Source organism: Mobula birostris, chromosome 23, assembly GCF_030028105.1.
Source record: "Mobula birostris isolate sMobBir1 chromosome 23, sMobBir1.hap1, whole genome shotgun sequence".
Lineage (NCBI taxonomy): Eukaryota > Metazoa > Chordata > Chondrichthyes > Myliobatiformes > Myliobatidae > Mobula > Mobula birostris.
The window spans coordinates 44,723,300-44,745,869 of NC_092392.1; the positions used below are offsets into that span (position 1 = coordinate 44,723,300).

Below are 22,570 nucleotides of genomic sequence, written 5' to 3' on the forward strand. Positions count from 1 at the left end.
AACAGAAGTGCTGGGTTGTCTGATTGCTAAGTGGAGAAATGCTGAAAGTTTTGCAGGATTTCACAAGAAAATCCAGATCAGCATCTTGTCTCCAAAATTTTGCCTGACCTGAGTATTTTCAGCATTGATTTTCAACCTCAGAATTCAATCTTTTATTAATTTTAATGATTTTTGCCAGACATTACAGCTTCAACCTTGTTGATCAGTTCCTACAGTATGTAGTTTAAATTGTGACTTCACATTGGCAAAGTTTAAAAAAAAACATGAGTGAATATAAAGGATAAAATTTCAGTGTGAGCTCCTGCAATAATACTAATTTGTATTTCTCAGTTTGTCAACACAAGTACTTCTATGCATAGAAATAAAATTAATAATCCAGTATTGTTCACCAAATATAATGCATCGATCTATTTTAAGTTGTTATTTTTGGGCACAGATGATATTTTCACCCATGGCATTTCTGTCAAGGCAGACAATAAATGTTATTTCAGATGTAATTTTATTTCAACACTGGTTCATTCTTGTTGACAATAGGATATTGTTCATATATAGTGGACTCCTTTTGATTGGTTTGTTGCTCTTCTTTTTCCCGGTTACTATTATTTACACAGAGCTAGATAGCATACCTATGGGTAAGTTAATTGCGGCAACTGTTTTGTGTAACTGCATGTCTTACTAAATATGCCTGTATGCTAACAATGCTGCATCCATCATAACACCTGTTAATGTTCAAAGTCTGCATGCAACATTTAATGGGATATGAATGCAGATTATTATTTTCCTAGACTCACTCACCTTTTGCATCATGTACCATTGAATCCTTGTATACACATGCTCCAGAAGTTAACAACTGACCATTGTGGCAAAATGTTGACTCCATTCACACTGAATGTTCAACACACTGTTGCCCTGGATCCTTTCATCTGTTCATTTTTATTTAACTTCATTCCTTCTTAAGATTTATTGTGAAAGTACAATTGATATAAATGTATCATTTTGGAGGTATCTTACACTAAACCAAAACACACAAATTGATGCATACAAACTGGAAATTGTAGTCATTATCTCTTGTTTAAAATTAAGATGAATAATTTTCATAAACGTCTTGCAACTTGGAGAAAGGTTTCCCAAACCACGAAGCAACATGGGTTATGTTTAGCAATCCGTAGAGTTAAATTCAACAGTAATTCATTGACCTGTTCTTGATCACTATCAATACTTTGGTCTTTGTCTCCTGAATTATTATGTTTTGTTTTTACTTGGGATTGTGAAGCTAATTACAATCATGTGTATTGTATTTGTGTAACTGATGTTTAGATTATTAAATGTCAAAATTTGAATAGTAAGTTTGCTTTATATTTAAAATGCATTGTAGACTTAAGTAAACTAAATCCTTGTTCCAAAAGAATTCCCTTCTAGATCTTCCATCAAAGAAAGCAGTGGGACTTTGTCTGATTTTTCAAATAATGTCAGATATTTTTGATTATTAGCTTTATTACGTCCAGTAATGGAAATGTGAAACCTGTGTGTAAAACAGTTCTCTAACACTCCCTTATGGTGTGAGATTACTATCTTCCAAAGGGAACAGAATTCAGCTATTGGGAAACTTTAGACTTGAATTGGGCATTGTTTAGAAGATACTCAGTGATCATTTTATGAGAAACATTGTTGGAGAAACAAGCAATGCAGAAAATCTAGAAACCTAAAAAAGGCTGACTTCAGAGGGAATTAATTTCTGGTCTTTTCATCTGGAACATGTCAAGTAGAAATTACTTCCTTTTGGAATCAAAGAGCAACGCAGCATGGATACAAGCTCTCCAGCCCAATGATGCCCTTGGTGCCCAGCCAGTTTGTCCCAATTTTCTGTGCCCCTCGAAGCTCTGCCTTTCCACGTGCCTATCCAAATACTTCTTAAATGATACTATTGTACTTGCCTCAACTACTTCCTCTGGCAGCTCATTAGATGTACTCACCACTCTCTGGATAAAAATGTTGACTCTCAGCTAACATTAATTTTTTCCCCCTCTCACCCTAAACCTATGCCTCTAGTTTTGGACTCTTGTACCCTGTGGAGAAGATTCTTACTATCCTCCTTTGCTATATCTCTCATAACTTTAGACACTTAATGTAAGGTCACCCCTCATTTTCCCATGTTCCAGGGAATAAAGACCTGAACTGACCAACTTCACCCTACAGCTCAGGCCTTCAAGCCTTAGAAATGGATCGATCAATTTGTATGTTATGCTTCAATTGTCTGTTTATTCTTATGTTGCAGCCCATGCACATTCCAGTGTGTATCATGTAATCTTGAACCAGTTATCCACCAGCACTAATAGAGAGTACTTTGGCAGAAAATAAGTGATTGTTATTACAGGGCAAACACGCAAGTGTCTTTTATTTTGAGCTAATACGAGGGGTGATTGATAAGTTCATGGCCTAAGGTAGAACGAGTCCATTTTAGAAAACCTACCACATTTATTTTTGAACATAGTCCCCTCCTACATGTGCACACACTTAGTCCAGCGGTCGTGAAGCATACAGATCCCTTCTTTGTTGAAATGGTTCACAGCAGGGGTGATTGATAAGTTCGATAAGTTTGTGGCCTAAGGTAGAAGAGATGATTTATTAACCTCAAATTTTCTGCATTATCTCTCAAAGAGTTGAACTGTACGTGCATGTAATGAGAGCATCTTGGACCTCCAAGTGGTCCACAGCAGGGGTGATTGATAAGTTCGTGGCCTAAGGAAGAAGGAGATGAGTTATACAGCTCTCGTTGCATGCACGTGCAGTTCAACTCTTTGAGTGAAAATGCAGAAAGTTTGAAGTTAATAACTCATCTCCTTCTACCTTAGGCCACAAACTTATCAATCACCCCTGCTGTGGACCACTTCTACAAAGAAGGGATCTGTATGCTCCACGACTGCTGGACTAAGTGTGTACATGTAGGAGGGGACTTCTTTTGAAAAATAAATGTGCTAGGTTTTCTAAAATTGACCCCTTCTACCTTGGCCATGAACTTATCAATCACCCCTCGTACTTTTTTTTGTAAGTCATATACTAACTTCTGTGTAATGTTAATTGATACACAAGACCCCATTTAAAGTATTCTGCTTGGAGAGTGAAAACATAGTGAGGGAAGAGGGGTTCCAGTAGAGTTTGGACCAGTCTACTGGAATTCTTGCAGAGTGATTGAATTTCAGGCCAAAATAACTGGCAGATTCCTTGTGCATGAAGACTATTGCATTTATTTTTGTTTCAAATTTACAAGTTGAAAATGAGCAGCAGATGTTTTGTTTGTAAATTCATGGCAAATAGCAATTATAAGCATCTTTCTTTTTGTTTCAGCCGTTCTATTTGTGGTATAAAAGTTAATGCCAGGACCTGCCTTTATTGTCTAAATTGTACTTTAAACTCCTGTATATAATGGGATCTGAAGAATGTGTTCCCATTTTGGTTATGCTATAAACAACAGTTGACATTAATCTTTCAGTGCTGCTAGAAGGAATGTTTTGGGATTTGGATGGAATTACCATAAAGAAGTAGGGAAGTGTATCCAAGTCAAGGTGATATGATGTTGATGTAAACTTGTTCAGAAAGTCTTTTGTACCTGTTGTCCTTTTGTATTTCCAAGTATAGTAGTATTGATCGTGTTATTTAGCTGGGAAATTAAAATTACTTCATAAATACACTTGAGAAAAGGTCATGTGGAGTTCATGGACTTTGTAATGCCTGGACTACAAAATGTGTAGTATGCTGGTATGAGGCATATGTTTTGCTTATTTCTCATGCATCTTGATTACTGTCGTAAACCTCACCAATGTATCTCTGACCTTCTGCACAGATGTTATGAAATGCAGAGTGATTGTAACTATAGATGTATTTTAAGTTTGTAAACATTTACAATTTCTGTGAATTATCATATAATTGTAAAGCAAATTGAAAGGGTAACGTATGTGTTTTCTACCAAATTATAGAAGATGGAGCTGAAAGCAGTGAAGAAGAAAATATAACTAGTCCTGGAATGGAAGGCAGGTGAGATGATGTACTAAGCATTAAAGCATATTGCAAGTTTATTGCAAGCTAGTAAGTTATTATTGTTTAATTTAAAAATTGTATAAGTACTTGGCTGAACAAGAAGTGAAAATGTTGTTTTAAGGATGTAAATTGACTTGGAGACACCAAATTGCTTTTAATGTTGACTAAATTTGGAGGAACAAATTTGAGAGCTGGTGAAATTATATCATTGCTAATGTGACAAGATCTTTCTATCAGTTAATTCTATTGTAATACATTGTTGACACGTGCAGTATTCTCAACAGGGTAGTGTTAAACATAAGAACCTGTCACATTTTCAACTTTCCTTACTCTATTTAAGAATTGATAGTAGTAACTCAGTATAGTCACTCTTCCCTACCTAGAATTCAGCTTTTTGGTTTATGTTTGGAGCAAGGCTGTGGGGAAGGGAGCAGAATAAACCAAGCAAAACTTAAATTCTGCATTTGTTTAACAGGTTGTTGGTTATCATGTTCTCTGATAGGCCTGCAGATGACATCTTTCATTACCTTGAGAGTGGACTGTCTGGTAACCAGTCTGTCTTTTGTGAACAGGAAAAGATAGATCTGGGAAGATGCCTGTACTGAATTCAAACTACAACAGCTTGGTTAATGGTTTTGCAGCTTCTGGGGTCTCTTTTTTCTCAGAAAATATTTGAAATGTTATCTGAGTTCCATGCTTTAACCAGTGCTCTTAGCCCTTTAGTGCATGGAGTGAATCAAGTTGTCAGTGGCTGACTTCTATCATGATGGCATCTCAGGGAGAGGGAAGCTAAGATGGATAATACACTCAGCAGCACTGGTGGCTAAACATCAAGCTTGTCTTAAGCAATCACATGTTGAACTTGACCGTTACTCAATGTTTTTTCTTTTCTGTTCATAACTGATAAGAGGAGAATTGCTGTTTTCATTTTTTATTATATATTTTATACTAGTTCAAGAATATCTATGATTTTGACAATGTCTATCTTAATCTCGGTTTGTATTGTTACTGAGAGAGATATATATATATATTTGAGATAATTCTCCCCTTGATTTTATGCTCCTTTTAAATCAATAAAAAGATTAATAAAGAAAGAGCCTTACCATATACTGTACATGTCCTATCTATTTTACTTTCCAAAAGCATCACCTTGCATTTATTGGAAATAAATTCCACCTGCCAGTGTCCTATATAACATTTTATCAGATCTACATTCTTTTGTTACCTTAAGCAACCTTCTTGGGTATCCCTGTTTTGCTCGAGCCTGAGAGACTATCCCTTGCTATATTTTGCCTTTAAAATTATATATCAGCATGGACTGAAGCCCAAGCTCCTCTATGCAACCTTGATTAGTGAGTGAGTCAGTCAGTCTGGGAAAAGGGCCTCAGCACAACGTCAGCATTCTGGTCCAAGTCACCATTTAGATTTTGCCACCCACTGATTTGGGCAGTCTGAATTGAGTATTTTGCATCTTGCCCAAGTGGTTGTGGGAAGGTGGTGGACCTGATCCAGGATAATTTGGTGCAGGGTGATTTTAAGGTTGTTAAATTATTTAGGATTAATGAGTATGGATTTTATATTATCATTTTTAGTTGAAACTGCAAAGCACTTAAATTTGTGGAGACAGGAATTTGTTAAATGATCTAGTTAAATCTTTGTTCTTCAAATGCAGCAAATAGGTAACTTGGGTACTAGTAGTTTTGATGATCATTTAATTGGTTAAATCCTAGTTAAGTTAATAGAGTAAGTTATTGAATGCACAGTTACATCAGCTCAATTAAAATCATAATCTAATGAGGAATTTTATTAATTTCTTTGTGCTTTTATGTTTTGTATTTTCGCAGTTCATCGAGTTCTGACCTTATGAAGTTAACAGGTGACCTAAAACCAAAGGATAAGGTATTTGAGTCTTTTGTCACTTTCCAGCTTGGGCCTAGTATGAATTACCAGCAAGAGGGTGTTACTACAGCAACTACTACAGAGACCATCTGAATGTTATTTTTAAAATCAGATTATTATTACAGTGCTGTCTAATTTAAGATTCATATACAGATTTAAAATAGTATTTGCTGTAAGATCGGTTGTTGCTTCATAAGTTGTTCTAGACATTGACCAGTGGAATCCATTCTGCTGAACTGGTTGAAAATTACACTTTAATTCATTCTAATTATTATTTATTATGGTTATTTAAATGTCATTGTAAATCAATTGAACTACGCTGTTCTGAAATTTAACCTGTAGTAATACATTGAAATTTAAATGTTTCTGCACATTATTGTACAGGCACGAAGAAGAACAGCAACACAAATGGAATTGCTTTATGCAGACAGTAGTGATTCTGCCTCAGACATAGTTGCAGGAGATCTTGCTATGCCTGTGCCATTAATGCCTGTCGCAGAGGTGCAAGAACTTGAGAAGGACGGGACTTTACAGGCTGATGCTGCTTCAGCTAGGGAAAAAGAGATATTGCCATCACCATCTGGCTTGCCCCTTAGACTTGGCAGTAGCATGTAAGTTCTGCCTGGCATACACTAATTACTTCAGCATGTTGCATGGTACTGCGTTGGTTTACTGTGGCATTTCTATCTTTTTCTTAATTGTTATTAAAACTATATACTTCGCATTCCTTATTTTGCATGAATGCCATGCTAAGGTAAAAGTAATTGATCTATAAAAGCTTCACAAGTCTAGAAACATACCCAGAAATGGAGGTTCTGTAAGGGTTGTCCTTATCCAAAGTTCCCCTTGAATATTAAAATAAATTTAATCACCAAACATAAAATCTGATGGTAATTTATTAATTTATCTCTAATAAAAATATGGCTGTTACCTTGGGAATTTTGAGAGAGAAATTATATACAGTGCCCTTTACTGTCGAACTTATTAAGTAAGATACGAATGATTGCTATGAGAGTTCGAATATTTGCTGTTTTTGGTAACCCCTGCGCCCCTCCCGACACACACATTGCTCTAAATCAGTGCTTTTATTGCCACAAGTTCTCCAAATTATGAAGTATAATTCTCTTGATTATGGTTGTTAACTAACTGCATTATTTTCTCCTCGTGCCTTTTATCTCAATGCAATTTTGTATGGGGTGGTGGGGGGACAGATGCTTTGCTCAAGTATTTTGGTGTCCTCTCATAAAGTCGTAGAATAATACAGCATAGAAGAAGGCCCTTGGACTCAGAGATGCCCAACTAAGCTAGTTGAATTTGCCTGCATCTGGCATGTACCTCTCTAAACTTTACCTGTCCACATATTTATTCAATTCAATTATCTTTTAAGTGGTATTGTATCTGCCTCAAATACTCTTATCCTGCAATAGTTTTTCATGTTATTTCACCTTGCCCTTAATTTCATTCATTCATTATTCATTACGTGCTGTGTCGTATGATGTGGGCGATGATGGTCTTCTGTCTGTCTTTAATCAGATTCTTTTCTCTATCTAAAACCATGATTATTCTTGGCAAGTTTTTCTACAGAAGTGGTTTTCCATTGCTGCCTTGGCAGCGTCTTTACAAGACAGGTGACCCCAGCTATTATCAATACTCTTCAGAGATTGTCTGCCTGGAATCAATGGTGGAATAACCAGGACTTGTGTTATGTACCAGCTACTCATATGACCATCCTCCACCTGCTCCCATTGCTTTTCACGTAACCCTGATCTGGGGTTGGGGCGGTGGGAGAGGGTGCTAAGCAGGTGCATTGTCCAAGGGTGACCTGCAGGCTCACAGAGGAAAGGAGCGCTTTACACTTCCACACTTCCTTTGGTAGAGACGTACCTCCACCCATCACCCATTAATTTATTCACTTAAGTTAAAAAAAATTGGAATTAAAACTTTGTTCATGATTTTATCAAACCTTGGGACTGCCATCATTTTTTCTATATTCTGCTTTACCACCTTTTATGTTATTGTACTCTCTTAAAATCCATCATATCAACCTTTACACCCAATTTTCTTGTGGCACACTAGTTAATGAGAGAAAACAAGAGCTCTTAAAGAAGTATCATGATGTCCAAAAGACAGAGACATCTTATGGTCCTGAAAGCAAAGTTTTAATACATATTAAAGTTCCAATTATTTTGCTCTTATTTCTTTCTTTAACTTATCTATATTTCTACTCCACTTCCTTCAGTGGTATAAATTGCATTCATAAAAATTTTTTTTCAGGATATGTTTAATGCTAGTCAGCCAACAATTAGCTCAGGAAAATGATAGAATGTTTGCAGTTATAATCAACAAGCTCCAAAACCCGGGCCTCTGTATCTTCCTCTGTAACTGGTTCCTGGACTTAATCATTGGGAGACCACAGTCAGTGCAGATTGAAGATAACATCTCCTTCTCAATGACAGTCAACACATGCGCACCTCAAAGATGCATGCTTAGCCCACTGCTCGATTCTCTCTGCTCCCACAACTGTGTGGATAGGCACAGCTGAAACGCATCTATAAATATACCGATGACAAAACTATTGCTGGCAGAATTTCAGATAGTGATGAGGAGGCGTACAGGAGTGAGATTGATCAGCTGGTTGAGTGGTGTCATAATAACAACTGTGCATTCAACATCATTAAGACCAAGGAATGGATTGTGCACTTCATGAAGAGGAAGTTAGGGGAACACACAGCAGTCTCCATCAAGGAATCAGCAGTGGAACAGTGAGCAGTTTCAAGTTCCTGGGTGTCAACATCGCTGAAGAACTATCCTGGCCCAAAACATTGATGCAATTACAAAGGGGACATGACAGCAGCTATAGTTCATTGAATTTGAAGAGACTTGGTATTTCACCAAAGACTCTCACAAATTCTACAGATGTACCATGGAGAGCATTCGAACTGGTTGCATCACCATCTGGTATGGAGGTGCCACTGCACAGACTCGGAAAAGGCTGCAAAAAATTATAAACTTACCCAGCTCTGTTATGGCCACTAGCATTGAGGCCATCTTCAAAAGGTGATGCATCCATCATTAAGGAATCCCATCACCCAGGACATGCCCTCTTCTCATTGCTGCCATCAAGGAGAAGGTACAGGAACCTGAAGACACAGACTCGATGTTTTAGGAATAGCTTCTCCCCATCACCTTTGGATTTCTGAATGGACAATAAACCCACATACATACAGTGCTTCACTTTTTCTTATTCTCTCTTTAATTTTATTTTTACAAATTTTCACCATTCTTCTTTACATAGTTGCTCAAGCTCTGTCAGATCGCATGGGGATCACAGAGAACAGTCCTTTTCAAGTCCAGCCACAAATTTTCAATTGGATTAAGGTCTGGACTCTGACTTGGCCACTCTGGGACACTAACTTTGTTGGTTTTAAGCCATTTCTGTTTAGCTTTGGCTTTTGCTTGGGGTCATTGTCTCGCTGGAAAACAGATCTTCTCCCAAGTTGCAGTTCTCTTGCAGACTACATCAGGTTTTCCTCCAGGATTTTCCTGCATTCATTTTACCCTGTACCTTCACAAGCCTTCTAGGGCCTGGAGCAGTGAAGCATCCCCACAGCATCATGCAGCCACTACCATGCTTCACGGTAGGGATGGTGTGTTTTGATGATGTGCATAGTGTTTAGTCTGATGGCCAAAAAACTCAATTTTGGTTTCAACAGACTATAGACTTTCTTCCAACCGACTTCAGAGTCTCCCACATGCCTTCTGGCAAACTCTACCCGAGACTTCATGTAAGTTTTTTTTTCAACAGTGGCTTTTTCTTTGCCATTCTCCCATTAAGCCGTGACTGGTGAAGCACTCGGGCAACAGTTGTATGTGTAGTCTATCCCATCTCAGCCACTGAAGCTTATAACTCCTCCAGAGTTGTCATAGGTCTCTTGGTGGCCTCCCTCACTAGACCCCTTCTTGCGTGGTCACTCAGTTTTTGAGGACGGTCTGCTCAAGGCAGATTTACAACTGGGCCGTATTTTTTACATTTATTGATGATTGACTTAACTGTACTCCAAGGGATATTCAGTTTCTTGGAAATTTTCTTGTATCCATCTTCTGACTTGTGCTTTTAAATAGCCTTTTTGCGTGTTTTTTTGTCTTTGTGGTGTAGTTTTTGCCAGAAACTGACTCACCAGCAGTTGAACCTTCCCAGGTACAGGTGTATTTTTACTACAATCAATTGAAATGCACTTGGTGATCTCCATTTAACTAATTATGTGACTTCTAAAACAATTGGCTGCACCAGTGATTGGTGTGTCATATTAAAGGGGTGGGGAAATACTTATGCAATCATTTATGTCTTGTATTTGTAATTAGATCACTTTGTAGAGATCTGTTTTCACTTTGACACAGAAGTCTTTTTCTGTTGATCAGTGTCCAAAAAAAGCCAAATTAAATCCACTACGATTCAATGTTGTAAAACAATAAAACATGAAAATTTCCAAGGAGGTACAGACTTTTTATAGGCACTGTATATTTCTTATTGTAATTTATAGTTCTTTGTAATGCACTGCTGCGCAAAACAGCGCATTTCACAACATTTGCCAGTGATAACTGATTCTTATTCTGATCAGTCTTGCCTCAATTCCCATCCACAATACCTAGCTCATTCAACATGGTATTATGGCTACTTCAGGTAAAATTCTGTTGAACAGTGACCCTCTCATCTACAAGTCGACATATTAATGCTTTTCCGCAATGCTAACGGGATAGACTGTGTGGACTCTGAATCTCTATTTTCTTCTGGTACTTGGAGGAACAATTAGAATTTGTTTTTTCCAGTTTTCTTTTTCTTGTGAATATTTTACCATATCTGTTTTGTTTTTGGCTTGCTTTTTTTCATTCCAAACTTCTCTTATTTCTTTTTCCTTCCATCCCTGTTACTTCAATTTAAATTCCTGTCATCAGGACAGTGATCTCCAACCTCACACAAGTTAAACCACTTCACGTGGAAGCACCTTGTATTCCAGTGTTGTTGGAAGTGAAACCTTGTACTTAAAGTTTTACAAACTCGTTGTTTTTGTATCTAATAAAAAGTAGGTGTCATGAAGTTTTTTCTCCAATTGTTCCTTCAATTGTTTCAATTTCCTTTGTGAAACTTTTTTTTTTCTTCCTCCTATGCCAGTGTTTCTATCAAAGAGTTTTTTGAAATTACCCACACTTAAAGGTTAATCTCAGGAAAATGGCTAACAAAGCTTTTTTTTTGGTTCATTTCATTTCAACTGGATTTCTAAACAAGAAGCTGATAAATCTTCAAGCTATACGAAGACCATTGTGCTTATGCACTTCAATCAGTACGAGCCTATCCTCAGTAGGAGTAGTTTCTGACCTTTTATTTGTAGGGATTTGAGGATGGGGTGAGAAACTGTGATCTGAAACCTTGAAAATGCACTCAAGCCAGAGGTGGCAAACCCAGTTCCAATATTAGCCATGACTCCTGCTCTCTTTTACCTTCTATATCTGCAGGGATTATTTTAATTGTAAATTTTTTTTGATTTTACCAACTAATTAGTTAGAAAGGAGATAGGATAACTTAGTTTAAATTTCAAGGTTTTAAACAAGAATACATTTAGATTCCTTTTATTGGGAATTTAAGATGTGGTGTTAATTCTAAGAAATTCATGCTGTATTTGCCGCATACTCAAACACAGATCCTCTCCTTAATTTGTTCTGCACAAATAGAAAACTTATTAAATAAATCGTGACATAAATATTGGTATCATCTGGCACAATTCATTTATAGGCTGTATTACAATTAGATTTAAAAAAATTCAACTGCCAGTTAAGTTCATCCTTGTATGTTCTCTTGGTTATCTTTTTGGGCATACCATTTCCTTTTTTTTACCTGTAATTTATACAGAAGCCCTCATTTAAGAATGAAAAGGGTCTTGTGGGGAAGGGGTGCATCTTTGACTTAAAAAGCCCTTTAAAACAGAAACGGGAGCTTTCATATGAGACAGCCTGGAACATTATTTGGCCTCTAAAGATCAGTTTACTATTACGCTCACAGCCATTATACCTAGACACCATAAAATGAAAAGATTTATATATATGAAGTATTCCTTCTTGTTTAATGAAATGTTGTAGAAAGCCAATCCATTATGAAATGACGTTAACTTTATTCCCGTAAACTTTATTCCCAATGTTGCGATTCATATTCTTGATCTATTTACTTGCCTTTGATTCATTTATACTGAATTTTTTTTTTTTTGTTTGCTACAATTCGTCCCAAAGATGCTAGTTCATAGTTTTAAAATTGTTGTACGAATATGGAAAGTTGCTTTCTGCTTTTACTTTTTCTTGTCTGGGGTTGGTTGCTAATTCTTGCTGAATTCACAAATAATCTAAGAAGTATTTGCTACTCTGCTCTAGAGTAAATTTAATTGGATCCAGCCATTTATCTGCTCAGGGTACTTGACACATGGCGAAGTCTGCTTCAACAGTAACTTATCAAAAGAATCCAATTGATTTTAAATGAACTAAATGCAGCATTATTTAGGATGTGAAAAGCTATGCCAAGTATTCAAATTCATCTTTTCCATTAATTCTATTGTCCTCTGGTCCTTTTATTTATTTTCAGACTTTTTAAGAGATATTTCTTCAAATATGGTTCTGCACCATAGCCAAATTCTTATGTGTTTTTGCTATTCAATATTATACTTCAAAGGATCCATGTCAGCTTTTCCTTTTGCCATTGTACATATTACCAGTGCAATGAAATAACTTCGGGAAGTTAAGGGAAAATAAGATTGTAGCCTTTTGTACAACTTGAATAAGTTTAAGACCAAAATCTCTTCAGATCATTTCATCACCACATAAAAATGAGACTTATACCAACAAGGGCATTCACTTGCTCAAATTTCACTGATACAAGATGGAATTTGTACAAGTGAATGCCCTTGTTGACATAAGTCTCATTTTTATGTGGTAATAAAATTATTTTTGAGAAATTTGGCCTTAAATTTATTAAGTGTAAAAAGAGAACTTTTGTATTCACTTTATTTTTCTTACCTCTCGATAATGAGATTATTACTTTTCATCAAAACATGATAGTAAAATGGATGTTTGAGCAGCTAAGTATTAAAAATTTAAATCTACCAGCATAAGCAGCATACTTAGATTGAAAATATAATTTAGAATGTAACTGATGTTTCAAGAGTTGGTCATATTTTAGACATAAATTAATTTTCATGTTAGTTATTTAGAAACCTGATATGAATATTCTTTTTCTGCTACTGAGGCCTAAATTAATTTTTATAGCTTTCTAATTATTTCCTATTCCTTAATTTTGAAATGAATATATTCTAGAACGTTTAATAGAAACAAATTTTATATCCTGGTAGGTTTGAATGGATATGTTAATTAACAGTTTTTTCAATTTTGATAATTTATAGGAAGCTACACTGCGTTTTCTGCATTGAAAAAGTTTAGGCCAAGAAAATTAATTGCAATTAAAATGCATTAGGTTTACATAAAATATTAGAACAGGCATTTATAAAATGAACTATTTTACCTGTTATGTTTGTAGTTGTTATTTTTCCTACTGGAAACTTACTGTGTTTAGCTTAGAATATGCAGAGCTACTTGCATGTATTACTGCAATAATTAACTTTGGCTTTATCATGGTCGCTTTGGATATTGTGCTGTTTTAAGAGGCAGACAATGGTGGTGAAGGGCAGAGGGCAGCTATATGTAATATTTTAGGTCCAAGAAGCTGGTTTGTAGAATAAGTAAACAGAATGATCCCCAGTCCTCGGAGCATCAAGTGCAGATTTTGACTTGGAACCAAGTTGAAGGTAAAACAAAATACATTTTTCCATCAGATTTTTATTTAATTTGAAACATAATTTTTTTTATGAAGTTCATTAATAGCCTGTTGAAGACATGAAGAAAATGACCCACAGAAAATATTATTTAACTTCGTTGTGCATTCATTTTGTAAGCATTTTAGAAGCTGGATTGGGCGCTAATATACAACTAAAGCATCCAAATTAATTTGTGTTCTGGCTATTAAGTATTGGAATTTTGCAGTTTGGATGTTATACCCAAGAATCAATGATGTTATAATTTATAACGTTTGGTCTTATTTTAGTTCACGACCAACATCAGGAACAGAAAGAAAAATACCTGAACCTTCACCGTTATCAAGGAGGAAGTTGTATGACAGAGGGAACTTAGCTGGAGATAAATTGAAGGTTAAAGAGCAAAAACTGTGAGTAACATGATGAAGCACTTATGAATTTTGTAGCTTATACACGTCACTTTTTTACCATTTGCAATTTTTCTTTTTCTTTACATTTTTAAGAACACAGCTGTTTAGTATTTCACTTTTTATTTAAGCAACAGTGTAAAATTGCTGCTTAAGTAAAATTTGCTTCTCTGGATGTAACTTAAATTTTGTGAGCTCAAGAGATTCTGCAGATGCTTGAATTTTTGAATGCACACAAAGTGCTGGAGGAACTCAACATGTCAGGCAGCATCTGTGGAGGAGAATAAACAGTTGCCTTCTCCTTTCCAGTCTCGATGAAGCGTCTCAACCCAAAACGTCAATGTTTATTTCCCTCCGCAGATGCTGACCTGTTAAATGTTGTGAGATTACTTGACTGCTCTGTTCCTTCAGGCAGTACATTCTGGATTTCGGTACTCCTAATCCCCCTTTGAATTTCTTACCTATTAAACTCAAACCCTCTTGATGTAGACATATAACAAGCATGGTCTGCCACATTTATTTTGTACACTTCAATTTACTTTTTACATCCTTTAAGTGGAAATAATGTTTCATTTATGTGATATTATTAAATGTTCTCCCATTTATTTTGGTGCAAATACTATCAGTAATACCAATCACCAGTAACTTACTCCTCAAAGTCCAATTTCTTGGGTGCTTTCAAACAGAGAAGAAAACTGAATTCCAGAGGTAAGATGAGGGTAATAGTCTTAATTATTGATGGGCAGCACTGCTTTCACAAAACAGTTTTCCCACTATGTCTTGATGGTTTACATTGAAAGCAAAGTTAGTTGGACCAACAGCACTCATCCTGCAGTATGACTCGATATCTTTTTGTTGTTTACAAGTCTGAAGTGCCACTCCAACGAAACTTGAACTGTAATGCCAACTAAGTCGAAGTAGCCTGTTTGACTGGTGATTTGTCTACTTCCATACATATTGAGTCACTCCACCACCAGTAGCTGCCATGGGCATCATCTACAAGATGCTTCACCAAAACTTTCAAAATCCATGACCTCCATCACTAAAAAGACGAAGGCAGCAGGAATACCACCAAGAAGGTTTTCCTTCTTCTAAGCTACGTGCCGTAAATGTTACCTTTATTGCAGGGATTTGCTACACATTAACACTGGGAGCAAGAATTGCAGTGATTCAAAGAGCTAGCCCTCCTGTACCATGTCAAAGAAAGGGATAAAAAATGATGCCACATTCCATCAATAAATGAAAATAAATTATTCATTTTTTCTGTCCAGTTTTGTGAATATTTTAGTTTTCTAAATTAATCACCGATCTCAATTGGATTTGTCCCCACTGTTGTTGTTGGAGTTCAAATGTTGCTGTAAAAGTTAACTGCCAAAATAGGGCAGGAAAATTAAAAGCACAGTATGACATATAACCAGGAGTAGGTCAGAGCCCCTGAAGCCTGGCATAGCAGTTAGTGCAGCACTATTACAGCTTGTGGTAATGGAGTTCAGAGTTTAATTGGTTGTCCTCTGTAAGAAGTTCGTATACCCTTCCTGTGAGCACATGAGTTTCCTCTGGGTGCTCCCACAGTCTGAAGATACCGGTTAGTAGGTAATTGGTCACTGTAAATTGGCCTGTGATTAGGCTAGGATTAAATAGGTGGATTGCTGGGTGGTGATGTGTGTGTGTGTCTGTATGTATAGACAGATACACACACACACACACACACACACACACACACACACACACACACACACACACACACACACACACACACACACACACACACACACACACACACACACTTTGGTCTATTTTCTAAACTCCGGATAAGTCAAAGCCCGACCTATGCAAAGCTTTCCTCATCCAACAACCTGACCATTCCATGTATCTGAACAGCTTCCATGCATTAACAACTTTGGAGCAAAATACCATACACAGTACTTCAGGGTTGGTCTCCCAGTGACCTATAATTGAAGTTAACATAATTCTCTCTTTTCAAATGTTACACACAATATTTTACCCGCGTTCTGTACGTGAAACAGTTTCTGCAGGTTGGTCAGCCCTTTCTATGAAGTGAAGTCTGAACTTATGGAAAATTTCTGTATGGTATTTGTCCTAAGCAAATTATTGATCTCTTCCTGGATTTAGTCAGAAATAAAACTTTTGCTGTTCATCTACTTTTTACCTGTGATTCGGTCTAATAAGATTTTCAAAGTACTAAACTATATAACTAGTTATTGAAGTTAATAATTTGTTGTTTAAAATTAGTTCAAATGTGACAATGCTTTTTGAAGTAGTTCCTTAAAAGAACACTTCTGTTGCATAGTTCAGAGCCCTTTTTGTAATCATTAAGGATATCTCCAAAAAGATGTACAGAAGTACTTATTAGCTCAATCTCTATGCATTTTACTAGAAATTGTGCAGCTTTTCTTGCATTTATTTATTTGGTTAATGCATTAATATTCTGATCATTGCAATCAAATAAAACGTTCAGTAAGCAGTAATTCACTTGAGTGATCCTTTGAAGGGAGACAGGAATGTGACAAGTGTTGCCTATTGAGATGTATCCAAAATATTGAACTAAAAGAGTTGATTTTTATGATATTATTTCCACAATGTAAAGTACGTTTCTATTCATTTTTCCAGTTTTCTTCTAATAATAGTCTCTACTTGGTTGCAATTTCAGCAACAATTGTTTTCTGTAGATTGACATAATTATACACTAATGTACCTGGTTCTTCAATTTATAGCTGCTTTAGTTACAATTAACTTGAGAAAGACAACTGTACAAAGAGCTTAAGATTTGTACAGTGTCATATTTCTTCCCCTGATGCAGTTTATGTAACCTTAAATGAGGAAAGTGTTTAATCCCTTTGTGGGACTATCCTGTTTTCCCCCACTGAATACAGTCGAATCTGTTATGTTATGGAAATTATTTAACACTAGTTAAATATTTTGCCAATATACAGTATGCCAAATTCCATTCCTTTATACATAATCTCCAATGACAAACTGATTTTTATTTTTGTATATTGGAGCTCTGAGGACATGAGTGCACTGGAGAGCACAGTGCTGGCATTTTTCTGATTTCAGAAACCGCTGAATTGATGACCTGGCCCCAAGCTGACTGATGTTCTTATACACTTGTATTAATATTACCACCTTTGGTGGCAATCAATTAATTAGCTCTGATCAGGTTTGTAGTTTCTAGCAAGCACACTTTTCTGCTTTTAAAAATTGCATCTCAGTGCAGGAATCGCTGAATATTTAATATTTTTAATGTTAGATTCTTAGTTTTATATCTCATTTTCAATTGTTTCTTTAATAACTCAAGTATTTATAGTGAGCAAAATATGTTGCTGCCAGCCTCATGAATTTCAGTTTTAAGTTTTGCCATTAGGTGTCAGCCTTGACCCAGTGGCAGCACTTCAGTGACAATTTGCAGGTTTACCTGTGTTTCAGGACATTCATGTGAAATGGAACAAGGTAATATCTTTAGAAAATGGAAATTGGAGCCTATTTGAAATGTGAAGCATGCCTGTACAATTTTTGGTCAATCTTTTACCTGAGCCAATATCACTGATGGTTTGATTGGAACGGGAAGGGAAGTACTAACTGTTACTTCAATTTCTGTTTGTGATCTTCTTCCCAAATCAAGCATTTCTCCACTTTATACTTGAGGACAAAAGCTTAGAGAATAAAATTTTTTTAAAGATTTTAAAAACTGACAGTACCTTTGTGTAACTTGGATACCTGTTTTGTAATGGTTGATTTGTAGATTGAGTCCCAGCAAAGTTTAAGAAGGTAGTTAGCCTTGCGAACTGTCATAAGCATGTTACTATGCTAATCTACTTTTTTAAAAGCCACCAAAGTGGATTGCAGATCAGGACGTTGTGTTAAATTGTCTTTTGTTGTTCTTAACCCATCTTTTTGAACATTAGTAAGGACCCCCTTTAGCCTTTTTACTCAATTAAATTAGAAGAGTGCAGCAATTGTGGTATAATGCAATTTCATCAAATCTCAGTATCTCAGAGAATTGCCAGTGTTAATATTAAACTTATTGTTTATAATCAGTTCATAAATTGATTTTTTTTTTGGAAATTCTATAAGCAAATCCTACTCTGGTGTCTCATTCTTTTTTTCCCTTCTGAACATGGTCCTATTGATGTGTCCCTTCACTTGGTTTCCTTTCTTTCTGCTCTTAATTTCCTTTCCTTGCTCTTGGATCTGTAGGTTTTGGACTCTGCAACGCTTGAAGTGTAATAAATTAAAATGATGTGTAGTTTGTTTTCCAAAATAATTTTATATACCAAAATAGCAAACTGAGGGCTACTTTTCAGTCATTATGCAGAGAATTTCCTGATATTTCCTCTTCTATATCTTTCCACAATTCCCTCGCTGTTTTATTGTAGGTCAGACGAAAGCGACTCCTCTCTTTCGGAGGTACAAAGGTACACCATTTATTTGTCACTCAAAGTTCAGCAGATTTTGCTGTGATGTTCATTGCTTTTAATATTTCTTGCATGCTAATGGTGCCATCAGCTTTTTGAGGCTACTGAAATGTTTGTGGGTGGTCTTTGCAAATTGGCTGTTTTTGTGTTGAGCATAAAATTGGTTTTCTAGCTTTTTCAGATGATTTACCCTGCTTTTGGGTTTGCTTGCAGAATTTAGTTTTATTTTGCTTTTTGCACTAAATAAATTTTGAAATGCTTTGCTGAAGGATAATGTTGACTTTTCTCATTCACAGGTGCTCAAGCTTTACCTCTTATTAAAAGTGTAATGGTGTGACGTGCATGTTTTTGTTTCAATGAACTTACAAGATAAATAAGGCCCAAGAGGGAGAAACAAAAATGTTGACTTTCAGTCAAAATTAAGAATTGGTGAAATGAGCTGCATGATGTTATTTCTGAAAACTAAAAAATTTGTTTACTTACACAAGTTAACTTGCCTGCAACAAGAAATTTGACTGATATTCTGATTATACAACCTTCAAGTTGTACTGTATAATTTTATGATATTAATGTTTTTTGTCCTAACTAATTAATTTGAAGGTACAACACTTATTTAGTTATTACTGTTCTATTGCAGAATGATTAAAAATAACGTAGGAGAACTGATGAACGCTTGCCTTCTTCCATGAAATTCTAACTTGGCATAAGCCGTGGTTTTAATGAGAAGAGGCACGGGGGATGGGGGAGAAGCATTAGAAAGAGAATGTGCCCTAAATCTTTAAAAAGATCTGTCAGGCACATCTTAGCTCATCAGTCACTTTGATAAAATGGTAATAAATAATAAATCATGCTCATATGCTCATTTTAAAATTCAACCCTGCCGACACAAAACTTGCAAATATTGATAAATAATTTCCAAAAATAGGGAATTGCTTTACTCTTCACTAAAGCAGAACAATCATTCACTTATTTTTATATTTAGTGTGTGCATAAAGTGCATTGAATTATAAAAAATAAAGTAAGTAAAATTAGTGTGCAAGCCAACATGTCATTAATTAAAAATGCAAGCAATGGAAGTATTTTACTGTCCTTAATATTTGTGATTCTGTAACATAGCATTTTACTGTATGACTCAATCTTTTTTCTTATCATTCTTTCCCCAGGGGTATAATTAACCTGTATCCTAGCTCCAAAGCCAACAGGGGTACACCTCTTTACTGTACTCATGTAGCTGAAGGCCACAGCAAAGCAGTGCTGTGTCTAGATGCTACAGATGATCTTCTATTCACAGGAGCAAAAGGTATGGGAAAAACCTGTTTGAACAGGAAATAATAGGTTACATTAAAGTCATAGACCTTGGTAGCACCACAGTGTTGACCCTCTTGCTATTTCTCCTCCTCCTCATCCATAGGCCAAACGTCGATGGCTTTGAAATCCAAAGGGTTTTGTGACCCCACCCTGTATACTGAGGCAGACATCTTTGCCCAGTTCTTTCTGGTACAGGGGAGCCTGCTGAGAGAATGCCTTTCCCTTGCAGATAGGACACATCAATAATAAAGAAGTCAGGCTCTCTCTTGAAGCTTGCTCCAGATTATGCAGTTGCCAACCAGAACTTCTGTACTTTGGAAAACCCAGCGTGATAGAACCAAGAAGAATCCACTTTTAATGTTCTTTGTGACTGGTTGAGAAGAATAGGAGTGTCTTTCTCTCACTTCCTGTCATGTTCAGAGGGGCCCTCTGCTCTGTTGATTTTCAGGGAGCATTACTCAAGTTTTGATGACTTGTGGCCCCTTTCTGCAGAACATTCTGCCTACTATACACCAGCCTATTAACTTGTTCATTTGCTGGGGAGGCAAAGGAAGTAAACATGTATTGTTCTGCCATTAAATTTTGAAAGATACCCATTGCCTGATATCATCAAGATTTCCTTGTTCTCCCCACCCCCTTATAGTTCCCAAGTAAGTCAGGTCCATAAATTCTATATGAGATTGTCTTGGCTGTTGCACCAGGGATTGCTAGTTAAATTTGAATAATTTTGACAACAAAAATTGTAACAGTTTTACTGTAATTGTTTAAAAATTAGTTCTCAGAGGGAAATGCCACAGTTTTCTGTATCAAGTAGAGTAATTTTAATTGCTATATATGCAAACAGTTCTCCACAGGCCATCTGGTCAGTTATTCAACTTTGACCATCCCTTTGAAAACCTTTTAAAGCTCACCTGTTCTAATTGAGGCAAAGCTTCTGGAATTGTTTTCTGCTGTCCATTCTACAGCCATTTAGTGCATCATTAGTGTTTTCGTATGTCAACCAAAGTTTTTATATCTGTTTATTCTATTTGTCTTGGTGTATTATTTAGTAGAATTTCAAATACTGGTCCTGATTCCAACAATCAAGTTACAGTTAGTAAGAATATGATGTATTCCACTTCCAATCAGTCTGCAACATTGACTCTGAATTTCAAAGCGACATCATATTCCACCTTGATTTCCTGCACTGTCCCAATGAAGTTCATTGTTAGCTTAAGGCATAGCATGTCATCTTCTTTCTTGGGACATTGCACCCTAGGAATCTCAAAAATTAATTTAGCAACTTCATATAATCATCTATTTCAGTGTTGTCTCCCACATTTCCAGCAATTGTTCTTGCACTTCAGATATACTGCAATTCATTGTCTCCATTCATAGCTTAGCCTGTGCAATCACCAGTGCTTGGTGTTCCATCTCCTTAGTCTGCATGTTATCAGAGATCTTTCCTCTTGTTCTCTCTGACCCTCTTGACATTAGTTTTATTTTAAATCTGAGTATCTGGTGTATGTTGATATGCAATAATGGATGGCAAGCTGCATTTTTATTTGTAAATTTTTGACAGATCGGACATGTAAAGTATGGAATCTTGTAACAGGACAAGAGATTATGTCACTTGGTGGACATCCTAATAATGTGGTATCAGTCAAATACTGCAGCTATTCGAGTTTGGTGTTTACTGCTTCTACATCTTATATTAAGGTGTGGGACATCCGAGATTCTGCCAAATGTATTCGAACACTGACGTAAGTATCCATTCTGGTCATAATTTTAAAGTTAGTAGGCTTTTTGAAAAGGATATTTTGTTTGGATGTACAAGTTTAAACTTATCTATAAATTGCTGTATTAAATCTAAGTTTTGAGGTACTAATGATACGCATCTTCGAGGGTTCTGAACTATGGTTCTATTCCTGTCTGAGATGATGGAAAATATAGGCTTGTCCAGGTTAATGCAGCTAATGGTTTGATGTTAGACCCCATCTCTTCACCCCCCCCCCAGAGAAACTGGAAGTATTGTATTAGTAGGAGAGAGGAGGGTGGTAAAAGACCACAAAAGCTCTGTCTTTTAGATGGTTGGAGTGCCAAATGGTAGGCCTTGGCTCTATCTCCTCATATGGTATAGGATACAGAAGCAATATTTTGACATTTGAGAACTGTTGTCACTGATATTATGCAGTGCCCCACCCAACAACAGCTTTGGCAGAGCTTTGCTTAGCAGATGTTTTCTGTCATATTTTTAAAAGATGTTATTTTTCATGTAAGATGCTTTTAAAAAGTATTAAAGGAAGTGTTATTATCACAAGCCCACTGACTCTGTACATCTTCTACAAGCCCACTGACTCTCTACATCTTCTACAAGTCCACTGACTCTCATAACTACCTCAACTATACCTCTTCCCACCCCGCCACATGCAAAAATGCCATTCCCTATTCCCAGTTCCTCCGTCTCCCTCGCATCTGCTCCGAGGATGAGGCTTTCCGTTCCAGGACATCTCAAATGTCCTCTTTCTTTAAGGATCGTGGTTTCGCTTCTGCTGTCATCAATGATGCCCTCACCCGCATCTCCTCCATTTCCCGCACTTCGGCTCTCACCCAATCCTCCGGCCACCACAACAGGGACAGAGTTCCCCTTGTCCTCACC

General features: G+C 36.4%; 1 protein-coding gene across 3 annotated transcripts in view; it reads left to right on the plus strand.

Annotated features, from left to right (window-relative positions):
• LOC140186827 (kinesin-like protein KIF21A) overlaps nucleotides 1-22,570 on the plus strand; it is a 132,211-nt gene that overhangs the window by 93,551 nt on the left and 16,090 nt on the right. Inside the window, exons 23-30 of one of the 3 annotated variants that reach the window (XM_072241438.1) lie at nucleotides 612-632; nucleotides 3,975-4,032; nucleotides 5,880-5,934; nucleotides 6,319-6,545; nucleotides 14,072-14,191; nucleotides 18,586-18,624; nucleotides 19,788-19,924; nucleotides 21,494-21,674. In XM_072241438.1, the coding sequence (XP_072097539.1) occupies nucleotides 612-632; nucleotides 3,975-4,032; nucleotides 5,880-5,934; nucleotides 6,319-6,545; nucleotides 14,072-14,191; nucleotides 18,586-18,624; nucleotides 19,788-19,924; nucleotides 21,494-21,674 (838 nt within the window). The remainder of the gene's footprint in view (nucleotides 1-611; nucleotides 633-3,974; nucleotides 4,033-5,879; nucleotides 5,935-6,318; nucleotides 6,546-14,071; nucleotides 14,192-18,585; nucleotides 18,625-19,787; nucleotides 19,925-21,493; nucleotides 21,675-22,570) is intronic. The other 2 variants (XM_072241441.1, XM_072241439.1) reach the window with 2 other exon arrangements.